This window comes from Papilio machaon, chromosome 11, assembly GCF_912999745.1.
Source record: "Papilio machaon chromosome 11, ilPapMach1.1, whole genome shotgun sequence".
In the NCBI taxonomy this organism is placed as follows: domain Eukaryota; kingdom Metazoa; phylum Arthropoda; class Insecta; order Lepidoptera; family Papilionidae; genus Papilio; species Papilio machaon.
Window position 1 is genome coordinate 987,512 of NC_059996.1, and position 17,408 is coordinate 1,004,919.

The 17,408-nt window shown below is 32.2% G+C and overlaps 2 protein-coding genes and 1 long non-coding RNA gene across 3 annotated transcripts; 1 reads left to right on the forward strand and 2 right to left on the reverse strand.

Moving 5' to 3' along the window:
- Nucleotides 1-6,151: 6,151 nt before the first annotated feature.
- On the reverse strand, nucleotides 6,152-8,252 carry LOC123721378. Its single transcript, XR_006756223.1, has 3 exons — nucleotides 8,213-8,252; nucleotides 7,411-7,547; nucleotides 6,152-6,404 (listed from the first exon to the last, which is right to left on the reverse strand). It is a non-coding gene; the product is annotated as an uncharacterized LOC123721378 (long non-coding RNA).
- Nucleotides 8,253-8,334: 82 nt separating this feature from the next.
- Nucleotides 8,335-13,520, reverse strand: LOC106716130. Its single transcript, XM_045680080.1, has 6 exons — nucleotides 13,419-13,520; nucleotides 13,110-13,236; nucleotides 12,097-12,302; nucleotides 9,798-10,074; nucleotides 9,019-9,340; nucleotides 8,335-8,483 (listed from the first exon to the last, which is right to left on the reverse strand). The coding sequence occupies exons 1-6, from the start codon at nucleotides 13,499-13,501 to the stop codon at nucleotides 8,335-8,337; spliced, it is 1,164 nt and encodes a 387-aa protein (XP_045536036.1). The 5' UTR covers nucleotides 13,502-13,520.
- A 320-nt stretch (nucleotides 13,521-13,840) lies between these two features.
- LOC106716144 (CD151 antigen) lies at nucleotides 13,841-15,709 on the forward strand. The gene is made up of 4 exons (XM_014509589.2): nucleotides 13,841-14,073; nucleotides 14,227-14,580; nucleotides 14,836-14,985; nucleotides 15,338-15,709. Exons 1-4 carry the CDS (start codon nucleotides 14,008-14,010, stop codon nucleotides 15,566-15,568), a joined length of 801 nt encoding a protein of 266 aa, XP_014365075.2. The 5' UTR covers nucleotides 13,841-14,007; the 3' UTR covers nucleotides 15,569-15,709.
- Nucleotides 15,710-17,408: the final 1,699 nt, after the last annotated feature.

The window sequence follows — 17,408 nt, forward strand, 5'->3', positions numbered from 1 at the left end:
GTGAACTTGTGTCTTATTGGATGCTTCATTTAAATTATATGTTAGTATAAGGTTCAATTTTAAAATCAAACAAACCGCAAGTTACTGGCAAAGAAATGCCCTAAATACATACATTTATTAGATTTAAAGAATGTACCATAAAGATAAATACATAAATTATCGTCACTTTTGTGACTGAAAGGCTTATAGCCATTGTCACAGGCTACCACAACAAAACAGCTGCAGATGCTACGTCGACAATCTATATAAAAATATTTACAACTTAATAATAATCTATTCTTGAATTGTTGTGCTTAAAAATGTGGGTACTTAAAAGAAAAATTATTAAGCCATAAATATTTAAAATAATTAACAGGAATTCCTTTGGCGTAAGTCAAATTACTTTAACGACCAAATTCTTTCTTTTTTTATTACACTTTTATTCGCATTACACAAACATCTTCGAATTAAAATACATAACAAGTAAAATAAAACGTGTTATGTTAATAATTAAATTTATGAAATGCAGATTTAAAGAATGCAAAAAACGTAATTTTATTTCACTGGATTGAAGTTCTTGATAACTTTTTTTATTATTTATGCAGTACTTCAGAAAATATTTATATTAAAAATAATATAACATAGCATGTACATTTAAGAAAATGACAATAAAATATTTATCTTTTACTGTATACATGAAGCTTTCCTCATGAGTAGACTATTTTAGAAGTATACAATAAATGTATTGGAATGCATGCAACCGATTGAAACAGTGTAGCAAATGCGGCTGCAACATTTTAATACTAAACAAATAATTATTCAGACCAAGCTTAAGTGCACTCTCGCTATTTACATAAGATTTTAAAAATAACTATACTATTTTATGAACAGAGTCGCCTTCAATACCAATATAAGGCACCAATATAATAATCCAAAATATTCGATTCTCTTATATCCAAATTTATAATTTGTTAAATTTTTTCGTTATGTATTTCTACACATTAACTGTTATATTTATTCAAAAAAATAATTTTCTGACGGTTTATTTTGTTTTAATTTGAGCCAATTCTTAGTTTACACGGACCTAACTTGTAGAATAAACAAGATATTTGTATATATAGGTGGTCAATTTAATAAGTCACATTTGACACTTCATCAAAATCCAACGACGTAACTTTGTGACGGAACGCATAAAATATTATTTATTTTTTTAATCGTGTAAATCGAACGTTGTTACAATGTTGCGACATTGGACTCTTTTTTTTTTTAAAATTTAGAATGATACAAAAAATCGAAAGAAAAATATAGATACTTAAACTGCATTCGATTCCCATTTTTTTTTAATTTCGAATCGATTCATTCCTTTTAATCGATGTTTTTAAGCAGCTCACCTCACTATGAAGTTACGATAGATGTCAAATGTGGGCTATTAAATTGGCTCATCTATACAATAAGCGTTAAAACAAGGGACGGATTCGAAATATTTTTGTTACAAAATATAACTTTTATGAAAAATTATTTTAATATTAAACTATTGAAAGTTAAAAATATAGTAGATAGTAAATATAAATCGATACATATTTGTGCTAAGATCATAGAGGGTCAGTTTGCGTAAAAGACTATACTGAAATAAATTTACCAATTTTGACTATGATTTTTGTATAATATTTTTTGAAGTCAAACTTCTTTAGGCGGAACATTCACGAACAAAGTGCAGTTTTTATTTAAAAAAAAAAAAACTCAATATCGTGAAGTTATTCAGCAAAGAGAAACGAACAGAAAATAATCGATACGTAGAAAATTAAATCGATTTTACCCAACATAACCTGTTTTGACTTCTGTCATACTAAAGTTGACAGATGTTGAAATATCCCTTCTTTCTTTACCATATTGACTCTAAGCGGATAACTTCACAATGAAATTTTTTTAATTAATTTTGGTATTTTATTACAAAATTAGAATTCCATAGAATCTTGTGCTTTGGCACACAAGTCAAAAATATATAAAAGAGTGCACTAAACTTAGTCTAGGTATTGAGGTCTCGAGATTTTTAAATACCCTGCCTCCGAGGTTTATTGATAAACACTAAATTACAAGTTACTTACAAATGGCGACTTTATAAACTGCATTGCCTGATATGTTTGTTGACTAGTTGGGTAGTTATTTATAAAACTTTATGACGCGGATCTATGGTTAGTAAATTACGACATTATCAAAATTAGGGGTAAATAGACATGTTGAGAACATACTAAGATGTAAGACCCTGTAATCTGTCTGATATAATTAAGACCCGCGTCACAGTACCCTTATTTATCAACTATAGTATACAAACAATTTAGATAATGCAATTTTAGCCTGATACGTTTATAGTCGAAGAATTCAATAGAAATGAGAAATAATACATAATTTTACCTTTACAAATCTGTAACCACAGACTTATTAAAATCAGACATGTTTGTATCAAGAATTCAAACACAGAAACTTGTCAAAATAAATTCATAGACAATAATTGACATTGTCAGCCATTGAAATGTGTGAATATAATTTTTCATTTCTATTGAATTGGACTCTTATAATACAATGAGTGTACAATAACTTAAGACAATCGGGTCACACAAGACGTACCCGTCATATGTCGGGATATTTTAGGAGATAGTCTTTACATTATACTATCTCGATGACGTCATTGGTCCTAATTATCATGTTATTGTAACCACATAGTTGTTCTTTATTTAATGTTATTTGGTATATACTACAAATGATTATTGATAACATACATAAATACAGTGAAATTCTTACATACTATAAAGGAAACATTTAATTACAATGTTGTTTTTTATGAAGAATGATAAGGATAGTAAATAAGCAATACTTATGTCTAACTTATGTATATTATAAAGTTATTTGTACACGGGAAATTCGTGTAACAATAGAATTATTAACAAATTAACACATTCAGTGCCACCAACTCAGTTTTATTATTTTACAAGGTGACAAATGAACAAGCCTGAATTCGCCGAAATGGCGAATGGATCGCTGCTCATAGACATCCGCAAATGCAGACGCTTAATCAATAGAGGAGAGAACCCACAGAAAGAGAATATTTCCTCTTCCTATGCGTCCCCTCCTCCATCAAATTCCCTTAGCGTTCCCATCTTCGTCTGATAAGTTTTGTCAAACGAAGAAATTGTGGCACAGAAAGTGTTAATTTATTTGAAGACAGACACAACATATTTTTGGTATTAGCCTTAAGTTCATTAATTAATCTGGTTTCTACATGGTTATGGTCTGGTTATATTTGATATCTATTACAGAGATCTATGATGCATGTTTAAATTAAAAAAAAATATATAGAAATAATTACCAGAAATTAATTATTTTAATATTATGCATCTCTAATATTTACAAAAATATATATATTATTTTGAAAGAATAATATAAATAATTCAAAACTATTTTTTTTCCGAATATACGATGTTAGAAGATGTTTGAATTGTATGGATGTTGTACAAAAAAAGAGAATGTTTAACAAAAATCCATATTTACCAATACGTAATACAAGTAAATCCATCAAAGACATAAAAACTTTATTTTCACTTTTTATAATTAAGTCTTTAATACTAGATTGATGTATTTGAACCCGGAATTCACTTTAAAACTTAACCACTTCACCTACAATCACCATATTGTCAATTTTATAACAATAAAATGCTTTAAAGTCGAGTAAATTTCCTAAACATTTCTATTAAATATTATGTGATTCTCGAAATGCAATTAGGTCGAAAACTTGTCATAGTAACATATATAAATGCCAAATTATAGCTCTTATGACAGTTATTGTACGATATTCCATCTTAAATGGGAAGCAAATTAAATTCTTAGACTACACCATACACATTTTTTTACAATTCCAACTTAATGTTACCAGATATAATATTCACAAATAGTTTTTAAATCCAAGCACAACAAAAACATGTCAAGTTAAATCTAAGTTATAAGCACTTAAGTCTATAAAGCCGCCACATTCTATGAACATTTTTTTGCATTAACACAATTACTTAAAACATTTATGAAAAATTAACAATAGTTAACAAAACGTTACTCATTTTATATTTACATAATTAATTTAATAATCTAATTAAAAAAAAAACCAATATTATTAATGTCTTGAATTATTTTCTTAAAAAAAAATACAAAACTCAATAAATTTATTTTCTATGAATTGCAAAAAAAAAAGACTAGTCATTTAAAAAATGACAGCAATAAATAGAAATTTCACAAAAATGACAAAAAAAAATTATTGTCACCAATTTATTTATCTCAGATTTATTTATTTTTTAATATTAATTACAATGAAAATATAGCATATACAAAATAAATACCATTATATGTCATACATAATTTAAAAGATTATTTATATATTAAAAAAATAACATAATTAAGCAATCATAATTTTACAAACAATTCGTGCAGTGAAAAGATTTTAAATAATTAAAAAAAAATTGCAAATAAATCGAATACAAAAAAAAAATTACTAAATAATATATTTATAATGAAAAACCATTATAAAATTTTGAGCACTACTTGATTACATTCGGGAAAAATGTCTTCACAAAAACAGAATAAAATGCGCTTTTTTTTCTTATAATATAACAACATTTAAAGCATTATCTTACAGCTTTCATGTACATTATATAAACTGTTAAGAAAATATCAAAGTTTCCAGCAGATCAAAACATCTGTTAAAGTGTAAACAACAAATTTAGTATATTTGTTAAAAAAAAAACTAATATTAAAGTAAGAAATTATAAGAAAATTTTGCTTGCCGTTTTTATGTAAACATAGGTTTCCATTGATTTAAACACCTTTCTCTTAGAAATATATAGAAATAACAAAATGTAATCCCATAGATGTCACTGAGAATTAATGGTTTTAAATGTAAGAATTAAATAATAATGAATTGATATCCAACCATAGACAACGAAACTTAGTTTTTGAATAATTTTGGTAGCTAGCACCCATAGATAATCAAGCATTAAATAAATTTAAAGGTACATTAGATACAGATGAACCTGGATAAGTGAACAATAATTTTCTCGCTTTTACAGGTTTCTCTATTATCTAGGTTTGACTGTATCCATAAATAATACTGTTAAAAGTTTCTGGATAATTCTGCTATAAAACCCTCATTACCGATATTATCTACAAGTTTTGAACGCAAGTATCATAGACATTTACAATACGAATTGACCATAGATAATTTTAAATACTGAGATAATGTATAAAGAACGTCAATATCTATACATTTAGACCGAAAATAAATCTCCAATTTTGATAAATTGAAGTTTTTGTTCTAGTCTATTTTTAATGTATACAATTTTTTTAATCTTTCAAAGTCACGGTTACAGAAATCTATATTTATAAGAACTCATTGTACTTTGAAGTATACAGAAATATTAACGTATGGCACAGATTTCCAGAAACCTTACCAATAATTCCATAAAATCCAAAATTTATATTCTGGTCCAATTGTGCTTGAATTAAGATGTTCACAATCCTTGTCTTTGAACACACAACACTTGTCACACACATGATTTTTGTCACACACAATTAAATCTTAACGCACAGGTCAACCTTTATCATCCACTTTTCTTCACCATGCACAGTACTTCATCACTTCACCGTGGGAGCGGTTGCTCCGAGTCTTGTTGCATCACAGTGCGGTACAACCTCTCGTCAGTAGACAAGAGACGCACTGAGAAAGAGTTTGTTGTCAATGGTGGACCTTGCACCATGTCTATGTTGCCGGCGTTTGCCTGGAAATTAGGAAGATTCTTTAGACAAGAAAACATATCTTAGACAAGTAAATTCTAGATAAGTGATAGATTAGAAAACCAATTTATGTTCTAGTCCTATCATTTATTTGATACTAGCTTTTACCCGCGACTCCGTCCGCGCGGAATAAAAAAAATAGAAAACGGGTTAAAAATTATCCTATGTCCGTTTCCTGGTTCTAAGCTACCTCCCCATCAATTTTCAGCTAAATCAGTTCAACCGATCTTGAGTTATAAATAGTGTAACTAACACGACTTTCTTTTATATATAAGAATTACAGTTTTTATAGATTTTTTCTTAATAATTCAAAGCAAATGTAGTCACAAGTAAATTACCAGGAAAAGTGTTGCGAAGAACAACTTTGAGACATCAGTTTGTTCTTTAGCGATGCTGAGGAGTCTGTCACAGTGCACGAGGTCTTGGCTCTGGTTGTGCTGTGTCTGTTGCACATGTTTGAGCAGTAGTGCAGCGGAGGCCTGTATATCGACGACTTTGCCCTCACTCAGTGCAGCGCGGCGCACCACCTCAGCACGCCATGACTGCCAGTCCGTCTGATCTGTGCCTGATTCACTTGAGTTCTGACGTTGTGTCTGTCGGAGAGCGGGAAGTATATAAGATTACTAGCTGTCGCCCGCGACTCCGTCCGAGCGCAGTTAAAAAAAAAAACTAAATGGGTATGAAAAATAGATGTTGGCCGATTCTCAGACCTCCTCAATATGCTCACAAAATTTCATGAGAATCGGTCAAGCCGTTTCGGAGGAGTTCAAGTTCGAACCCCGTGACACGAGAATTTTATATATGAGAGATTGTATTGTTAGCGTAACATTTTCAATGCCTAAAATGCCAATGGTAGTCTCTTCCCCTTCCGACAACCGTGGAGTATAGTTCGTTTCAAATATATTGGTGGCCCAAGGTGATCGGCGCGTTGAGCAGTGCCCTCCCGCCATTCCCGCTAAGCATAACAATGTAATGTAGCGGGAAAGGGAGAGGACTGTGCAACTTCATCATCTTCATCAACCTTTCCTTATCCCTATGGAGGGTCGGCACAGTATGTGCTACTCCTTCATACATCTCTATCAGCCGTCATATCTGAATTTACCCCACTTCTTACGCATATCCTCTTTCACACAATCTATCCATACTTTCTTTAGTCTTCCTCTACCTTTATAGCCATCCACATTCAATCTCATGACTGCAACACTTATCATACGAAAAACACAACTTTGTTTATGAAAACATTAAGTACAATCACTAAGAGTGTATTAGTTTGAGTGTGATTGAGAGACAGAGTGTGTGTGTGTAAGAGAGAGAGAGAGAGAGAGAGAGAGAGAGAGAGAGAGAGAGAGAGAGAGAGAGAGAGAGAGAGAGAGAGAGAGAGAGAGAGAGCGAGAGTGCGAGATAGAGAAAGAGAGAAAGGGAGAGAGAGGGAGAGGGAGAGGGAGAGGGAGAGAGAGAGGGAGAGAGAGAGAGGGGGAGAGAGAGGAAGAGAGACAGTGTGTGTGTGTGTGAGAGTGAGAGAGAGAAAGAGATTGTAAAATGTTATATTGTAGTCCATCGGTAAACATGTTTCTCATACAAATATGGAAGTATACATACAATATGAGATGGTGTGTCATCAGTGGGTGACTCAGCGAACCAGCTCTGCTCAAAGAAACCATCGTCATCAGACTCATCAGGTCGCTTCGCTGCCAACAACGCTGCTGCTATCTCTGATTTAGTCCAGCCGAGGAAACCTGAATCCAGGGTAGTTTGAGTTATTTACATTATATGAGGAAAATACGATCTATCCTGTCCTTTTTTTTTGGATGAGTGGATGCTGAATTAAAAAAAAACTAGTAATTAATATATGACTATGTCATAACGTAGCCAGTAGTCAGTGAAAGAAATTTTTGAAATCGGTTCAGTTTCGGAGTCTATTCAATGCATAAAACAAACAATCAAATCTTTCTTATTTATAACTAGCTTTTACCCGCGACTCCGTCCGCGCGGAATAAAAAATAGAAAACGGGGTAAAAATTATCCTTTGTCCGTTTCCTGGTTCTAAGCTACCTGCCCACCAATTTTCAGTCAAATCGATTCAGCCGATCTTGAGTTATAAATAGTGTAACTAACACGACTTTCTTTTATATATATAGATTAGTAAAAATCAGCGTTTCCCAAAGTGGGCGATAACGCCCCCTTGGGGGCGTTTGAAACCTAGGAGGGGGCGATAAGAGGCCCAAAAAATGGGGGGCATTGAAATTAATTAAAGTAATGAAATTGTGGTTTTTAAGTTTTAGGGTTGAATAAAAATTAGGGGCGCTCATAAAAGTAATTGATTTTCAAAGGGGGCGGTGAAAGATATCACAAAAATCAAGAGAAAAAATTAAAAACCAATAAAATATGTTTTTCGTCATACCTTCAATGTCTCTAGGTTCTAAAATGCCACGAAACTCTAGAACAAGTAACAACATAATTCATTATTTTTACTTCTTTTTTTTAATATAGAGTAATGTATGTTTAGCTAAAAAAATATGTAAATTACATACCTAAATTAGGCGGTCTAGGTTCATGTGCTAATAATTCTTTACGGACGATAAGAGCTCGTTTTTTCCGTTTATCAATAACTCTTGTTATCCACTTGTCCGGTAAACTGAACTCATGCTCTTCACGATTTCTGCGTTTTTGTTCTGTAAACAAAATGTGTTTTAATCTTTTTAATATATATAAACGAGTTGTCGCCCACGACTCCGTCCGTGTGGAATTAAAAAATAATAATAAATAGCCTTTGTATACTTCCAGACTATGTTCTATGTCTATGCCAAATTTCATCAAGATCATTTCAGCCGTGCCGGAGATAACTTCAAACAAACATCCATTCATCCATCTAAACCAGTGTTTCCCAAAGTGGGCGATAACGCCCCCTTGGGGACGTTTGAAACCTAAGAGGGTGCAATAAGGGGCTCAAAAAATAGTGGGGCATTGAAATTAATTAAAGTAATGAAATTGTGGTTTTTAAATTTTGGGGCTGAATAAAAATTAGGGGCGCTCTGAAATATAATTGATTTTCAAAGGGGGCGGTGAAAGAAATAAGTTTGACAAACACTGATCTAAACATTCGCATTTATAATATTAGTAAGATCGCAATGACGTATAGAGACTTTGATGGATGACAGTCTACTTTTAGAGCTAGATTTAATTTTTGTCCTTATTTAAATAACTTACCATCACTAATAACCAATGTGACAGAAATGCTGACTACATCATCAAGTGACATAGTCCTTTTCCTCTTTAGTTTTTTCTTTGCTGGTTCATCCAATATCGGTGACAGGTCCAACATTTCCATAGGTCTTGGTTCCTCATCATGCTCATTCTTAATATCTCCGTTGGTGATGGGCAAGGGTGTTGAACAACGTGGGGGTGAATCTGGTGGAGCACCATTGTCGAACTCTGTCTGTAGTTCTGTCAGAGATAATGGCCGTTGTGTAGCACCTATAGATTCATTGTCTATGGGCGGTTCTGCTAGATCATCTACGAGGAAACCATTCTGAAAATTATTGTTAGATTAAAATTACCTTTCTTTAAATGACAAAAAAGACTGATCTGGAATATAAAAAAAAATCGCCACATTGCAGGAAAATTTGGAAAATTTATGTGCACATTAGAAAGTAATAATTGGCAATTGAAAAGGCGATTCAAGCACAAGGATTTCTATATTCTTGGTTAGTCAATAAATAAGATATTATATCACTAACAAGTTCAAGTATTTCTTTCTTTGTTATTGTATATTGTAATTTGTATTGTATTGTATGTTAAAAAATTATATGTAACGATGCCTGGAAAAGGCGAAATGTTCAATAAATAAATAAATAAATAAATAAATATTACGAAGGAACTTCATAACAACACCCAACACTACATAATTTAGATTTTTTTTAAACATGAAAAGATTAATTCAACATGACCAGGATATTTATTATCTCTTATCTTAACTTGGTAGCTACCTGTAATCTCCAAGTGACATGTAGATCAGCAAGCATGCCAATAGGTTCCCCATCGTAATCCATGAGTTGTGCGTCATATGCAGTGGGAGCGCGGGGCTCCAGCTGCAGGTACAGCCGAGGTAATGTCGGCGGAGGCCGGGAAACATCCAGCTCTCGCTTGCAGCCGGGACATTCCTCCAGCTCTATGGTTGTAAAGTCATTGTTTGTTGATGCTTTCCGCTTGCGACGATTTGTATTTGGTGTTTGTGGTTGTTCCTCACCAGAGCTGGCTGATTCCCTGGAGGATTTAATAATCAGAGAATATTTAATAAAAAAAAAAAGGTTTTTTGAATAAAATACTTGGTTAAACATGTCACTTTTGAGTTCATGGAGTCTATTTTAAGGATATACCTTCAATGTTAAGACAATAGGGATTTTATTATGTACATAAATAAATACCTAAACCTGCCTATAACAGTATATAACTAAGATTATTATTTTTTTATATTTCGGGTAGTAAATAATCTGGTATCACCCTAGAACATTCTCAATTTAGTAACAAAATTAAATTGTTTTTAAAATTCCATTGTATGTAAGATACTTGGTACCCATTTACAAATATTTACCTAGCTTGCCAACAAGTTTACAGAGCTGAAAGCATTATGGTGGTTTGGGTGTCATTGAACGATAAGAGACCTTGAAACTATAAGTGAAAACATATATTTGCTAATTAAAATTTTCTTTACAAGTTAAATTGTACGAAAAAATCTTTAATTACGAGCATAGTATTTAAAGTAACTGTTAACTCCTTAAATACTTATGAATATAACTGGATAATAATCGTAACGTAAATACGCGCTACACGAAATTGTAAAATTGTCACTTAATTTGCATTTTTTTTTTGTTTTGCGTCTGGCTAAAATTACAATTCGACCTCGTGTTGTGGCCTTTAGGTGACATATATCAGTGCAAACGCACCCGTATACGAATGTATGGAGGTCAGTTACATTTGCATTAGACTCAGTTATTGGTATTCTATTTTTTTAAGGAGGTCATGTTAGCCAAAATTTAAGATTAATTCTATAATCAACACTAGATGCTTTTATAAAGGTGTGCTTCCACTCCTTAAAACGACTAGTAAATAATAAAAAAAAAGATTACATTTTGTACAATAGTTTGAAAAGTTGAAACAACATAATATTGTTGTCAATTTTGTCTATTTATTTCTTTGATCTTATCGTGGGTTTCTAAGACCAAAATATCCATTAAAAAATATTGTTATCTCTGTTTTATCAGAGATAATGAAAGTGATGACAATATCTTTATATATATAAAAGAAAGTTGTGTTAGTTACACTATTTATAACTCAAGAACGACTGAATCGATTTAGCTGAAAATTGGTGGGCAGGTAGCTTAGAACCAGGAAACGGACGTAGGATAGTTTTTACCCCGTTTTCTATTTTTTATTCTGCGCGGACGGAGTCGCGGGTAAAAGCTAATGTTTTATAAAGAGATTTTGGTGTCAGAAACCAACGGTAACGGATGAGGCATATTAATAAAACTTTGAACTGCTCAAATACTCAAATGGCATGCCTTAGTGTGTATTTCCATTGAGAGTTATAAAAACATATTTATCAGTTTTTCAAACAGAATGAAAATTTTTATACATGTTACAGCAATGAAAACCCACTGTTAGTTAGCTAGTAATTTACAAAACAATCCTAAAACTACATTTTTTCCAAACTGTTCCGAAGAACAGAACAATGTCATATGACACGGTTGAATATAAAAATTACATACTTTGCAAGATTTTCTTACCAAGGCTATTTTTTGTAACGGATAAGTCATTTGATATTGAGTGTTATATTACATACAAATTCTTTATTCTTCAAAAATATACATAGGATGTGTTTTATTTCAGAGATATTCAAGTAAACTGGTATATAAAGTTGAATAATAAAAAACTAGCTTTTGTCTGCAACTTCGTCTCCGTGGAATAAAGAAAAAAAATTTAATAAATAGCTTGTGCTTTCTTCCAGGCAGCATTCTACATCTATACCAAACTATCTGTTACCCGCGACTCCGTCCGCGCGGAATAAGAAATAGAAAACGGGGTAAAAATTATCCTATGTCCGTTTCCTGGTTCTAAACTACCTGCCCACCAATTTTCAGTCAAATTGATTCAGCCGTTCTCGAGTTATAAATAGTGTAACTAACACGACTTTCTTTTATATATATAGATAGATAAGATTTAATCGAAACACCAATACATCTAAACTTTTGCATTTATATTAGTAAGTAAGATGAAGGTAGTACTTACCCAACACTATTATGTAAGGAGTCACTAACTCGTAGAACATGTTGGTAAAGGTAGTCCACTTTCCGTCCATATACACTTGCAGAGTGCTGCAGAACTAAGGCCAACTCCGCAAAGTTGGGAACCACATCAATTTCTTCACCGGAACTGTCACCTTCGCTCGCCTCTAGCGCACGAAGACCCGCCTCTGTTAGGTACTCTTCTAAAAGCTAAGAAAAATAAAATTCATTTAATTAAATAACTAGCTGAAAAACCTAACTTATTGTAACCCTATGACACTTAGAAAAAGAAACCAAATTGAATGACACCACACTCGTCAAAATTTGTTTAGGTTTTTATGCTACAGGTGGTTACTACGTATTGACATACATATGTCCGAATAACATTATCCTCTTGTCAGTCAAGTAAAAATATTTTGAATTTTTAATTAAAAGTTAATTAAATTTTCTGATTGATAAAATATGATTAATATATGCATTTCTAAATTTAATAAATCACTTCCAATGACAATATTTTGTTTAAATAATTAACAATAATGAAATGCAATGTTATGTTATTACTTGTTTAACATATCCATCCATTTACAGTATATAATAAAACCAAAGTATATAATATTCTTTGTATATAAAATTAATTAATTTAACTTTATTACATAATGTATTTGTTTTCATGTGGGTGTCTTAATGAAGCTTGAAACAAAATAACATCATTAAGGCATTTCTAAATAATGATTCAGTTGCTATCTTTCTATGTGAATATTGGATATACAAGATTAAATATAGTCATATAAATCATATGCATTAAGAAATATTTAAAAACTTGTTGTTTGTTTGGATAATATGCTAATGAAGAAGCGGCATATCGAAACATGGTGAGCGTGAGTATATTCATAGGTAATGATGCCAATACTTTTATTATAATTATTAGTCTTATTCTTTGCAAATACTAATTAAATGCACATATTTATTAATGTACTGATATTCTATGAAGCTTTTATTGAAAAACACTGCACTCACCGCACAAAGGTCTGTATCGAAACTTCGTCGAACATCACTAATAGGTTTCATCAACTCCGCCACGATTTCTTCCAATCTTTGAGAGTTCATACTCCACCGTTTTACCCGCTGATGCGAGTTTCCTTCCCTGAAAATAATAAAATTCCATTGGTAACATCACAGGAACGCGACGCGGTCACAAGCAACATAAGTTGTACCAATGGCGCGAAACTTTCTGTCATCTAAACTAATTTAAGTTGTTAAATGAAATTTTAAATATCACGCAATATTAAATGGATATAAAATTTTATCACAGGAATAGTAAATTACCTAAGTGTTTCCAAACTATCGGCGTCCATTTTACAAACATAAAATCTTATGATTAGGAAGAACGTAACAAGAACGGTGGCCATTTATTTTTGTTTTCATGGGAGACATTCCATGTTCGCTGTCAAAATGTTCGCTATTCGGTTGTTGTTCGCTTGTTGTTCGCGTCTATTGTATTATCTGTGGATTTGTTCTGAAACAGATACATTATTTTTTGTTTATGTGAATAAAACTAATCCAAATAGAAATTATTTTAAAATCAGTCTCAAATTATTTTACATTTAAATTAATACATTCTTAAATCATTTTTATTTAAAACATTATTAAAAGTTCCGGCTACCTACCCAAGCCCTAGCTGTCAAAGCTATTTTTATTGTCTTTGATTTGGTTTTGTCTTATGTGAATGTTATGTCTATCTATTTGATTGCTATTCTGTGTATTGGATTTGAGATAAATATTTGTTTTATTGACATAAAATTGTATCAAAATACAAATTCGTATTATTTAAATGCTAATCAGAATCGTTAACTGCAACTTCACAAAATAACTTTAGTGTTTTAATTGTGATTTACATCGCAACAAACGATAAACGATGGGCATGTCGCGTTGCTACGCCCTCATTAAATGTTTGCTGATACTTTTCAACATTATTTTCTTGGTAAACCCTATTACATATATTCCTTACAATTACAAGCTTATCTTCGCTGATAAAAAATCCCAAAGCTTAACGCTTTAGGATTAAATATTTGATCTTATCTATTTCACACAATTTACGATAGGTTTAGGTTGTTTATGTGGCTGTTGTTTTTAGGTTGTTGGTCTTGGAGCGTGCGCTTTCTCAGGCTGGGCGTTGTGGGAGGGAGCGGGAGGTGTAGGCGCAGGAAAGGCAGGATTGAGCTGCGTAGCGGTCTGGGGCGCAGTACTAGCCCTAGGCGCTGTCGGAACTCTCCGAGGCGTCTGCGGTGCAGGGCATGCAGCAGCGTTACGCGTAGGCTTAGCATTGCTGGCGCTGGCTTGCGCAGCAGAGGCAGCAGCTGCTGCCTGGGGTGCTGCTCATGCCCCACAGCTGAGACAGGCACTTCGTGATAGACTAAGAGACACAATAACTCATGACTACGGACTTGTGCACTCACATACGCATATGCTAGATGTTATACAGCATGAGGTATGTTGGTTTTTTTAATGGGATTTGTAATGGTATGTTTATGAATGGTAAAAATATTAGAATTGAGTTTGTGAAGTGTTCTAAAAAACAGTGTCTGAATGGTAATTTTCTATCTTTTGAAATTAAAATATAATTTTTTTTTTGGGCAAAAGCCACTGGCAGTATTCATTATGGCTAAATATGATTTGAGCCTTATGTAGATTTTTCCCGTTTTAAGTTGTAAATATTTTAACTATAAAAAATGTTGTATTACAGTTGCAATGCTGTGGTGCGGAGAGTGTGCGTGACTGGCAGGAGGCAGCGTGGGCGGGTGGCGACGTCGCCGAGCCTTCCCCACGAGGCTCTCTTGACTTGTCAGTCAGTGCTCCTGCCTCTTACTATTGGGTGCCCACCTCTTGCTGTGCGGTGAGTATTATACAATGAGTACAAAGTAAAAATATTTCCTTGGCTCTATGTAACTTAATATAGGATACTAATAAAAAAATTGGATTGGAAATTTATCGCATAAAAGCGAGTGTTAGTTTTGGCTGAGGTTGTCTCAGACGGATTTAAACTGTCCAGATTGATGGTATACTCAAGAAGACTATATTAATAGCACTCAAAACTGGATGTATGAATGTAGAAGAAGCAACAGAGGTGTGTTAGACCTCGTCTAATGTTTATCTGTAATTTCTGCTTACCCCTCTGGGTTAAGGGCGTTGTTGTTTGTTTGAAGAGACATTACATTTTACTCTTTTCCTATCTTGAATATCAATAGACGGATGATCCATTCGAGTGCGAGACATCGCGTCGTATAGCGACAGCATCACGCGGTTCTCCTGGTTTGTATACAGTAGCATGCGCGCCGCGCGTGCTCGCCGAGCTTGCTCGTGTGGCGCGCGCACCACTAGGTATTGCTGCCGCGCTGCTCGCCGCGCACGTGCTCGCGTTATTGCTCGCGCTCGCGATCGCAGCACGACCGAAACATGATACTAGATATAAAGCATAGACAATGATTGGAGTTACTTTGTATAATGATGTGACTGTTGACACGGATGTATAAATCAAAAGAATTGAACCAGTACTTTATCATATGCAGTCACTAAGTCTAAGCGTACTTGCATCATGAAAATAGCTAAAAATATTAAGATATTTTTGAACATACCAATTAATTAAAAAAAAGAGAAGCTAATCTTTGAAATTACATTATGCAAATTATGTTTTACATTAGTTTTTTTTTATCCAAAGCCAGTATTTAGTCACATATACAGTTAAATGTGTTCAGTAATTAATCTATTAATATAACTTGTAATAGGTTAAGTGAATTTATTTCAAACATATTGTTAGAAAAATGAACCAGTTCTAATTTTTTTTTGTAGTTGCTAAGTTACTGTGTGTTTCCACCGGTGAAATATAACATGTCTTTTTTACAAGTCTTTATTCAGTGAAAATTAATTTACTATGTTTTATGCATAGAAGATAGTCATTTGATAAGAGACCGAGTTTAATTTTTTTTTTTTGTTTAGTACTTTTGGATTTCCAAGGCATCTCAGTTCAGCATCATAATGCATCCTATGTCTATTGATTTCCTTGAAGTAACATTCCGTAACTCAGAATTTTATCAGACTGAATTTATGTTGATCTTTATCTATACAAGACTGATTTTATCCAACCAGCCATATCTGACTGAAATTAAACCAAAATATTATTACAATAGTTTAGAATAAGTTATTAATATCACTTTATAAATCAAGTAAAAATTGGAAAGGATTGGAATCTTATGTATTAGGTTTTTTATTTATAAATATTTTATTATTAATAATAAACTATAAAACTACCTACTAATATAACTACAACACCCTGTATGTGTTCAGTTGAAACAAATAAAAACATGTTCCTCTCTTTCGGAATAACTATCCATCTCTTTTCAGCCCTATTGTGTTAGAAAGAGATAAATAGATTGACACTTAATGCGAGTGAGAGAGAAGCTATTCCATGTAGAGTGTAAGGTTTATAAAAAATAATTTTTAATAATAACAGACTACATTAACAATTATTAAGTTATTATTTTAAGTTATTTGCGTGCCATATTATATGTTATTAATTCTACTATTTATTTATTTGTTCTGTCTTAGTTGTAGTGAGAAAAATATTTATCAAGTTTTAAGGCAAAATGTAATTTTTTTTTTCAAATGTTTTTGATACAAAATATGTATGTAACCGTAGACTTTTATAAATAAGGAATTTAAAAAATATACATGAAGCTATGGTTTTGTAAAATTATAATGACCTCTATAAATGGACCGGCTATTAGAAGTGTTTTTTGTGATCATTTGATTGTTGCCATTTTGGCGCTTAAGGTTTATAGCAGTGGGGAGAAATAGAACTAATAATAGAGTTACAATTAACTGTCAGTAATATCAACAGACGCGTTTTTTTACGGTACGTAGCAAAAGCATTTCCAAGCAATGACCGATCTATTCATAGAGATTAGTAAAGATGAGAATGGACGTGACTTTAAAATTCTAAATAAATTTATTCTTCATTGTGTTTTTAAATTTTATACCACATATTATTTATGTTTTGGTGTATTCTGTTTATTACATGACTTATATAATTTTAATATTTTTCGAATACAATTCAGGAGTTTAAAAATAATTAAATAAGATTTTTTTACAGATGACGTCTTAATTAAGATTGAACATTGTGTATTTATTTCACCAAAGAGACTGTGCCGTACTTAAATCTTAACCACTAATGTACAATTTATATTTTTAAGTTTTTTCTCTGAGACTGATTTTTTTTTTCATATTAATTTTACAATTTCTACTTGAAAATACAAATTGCGT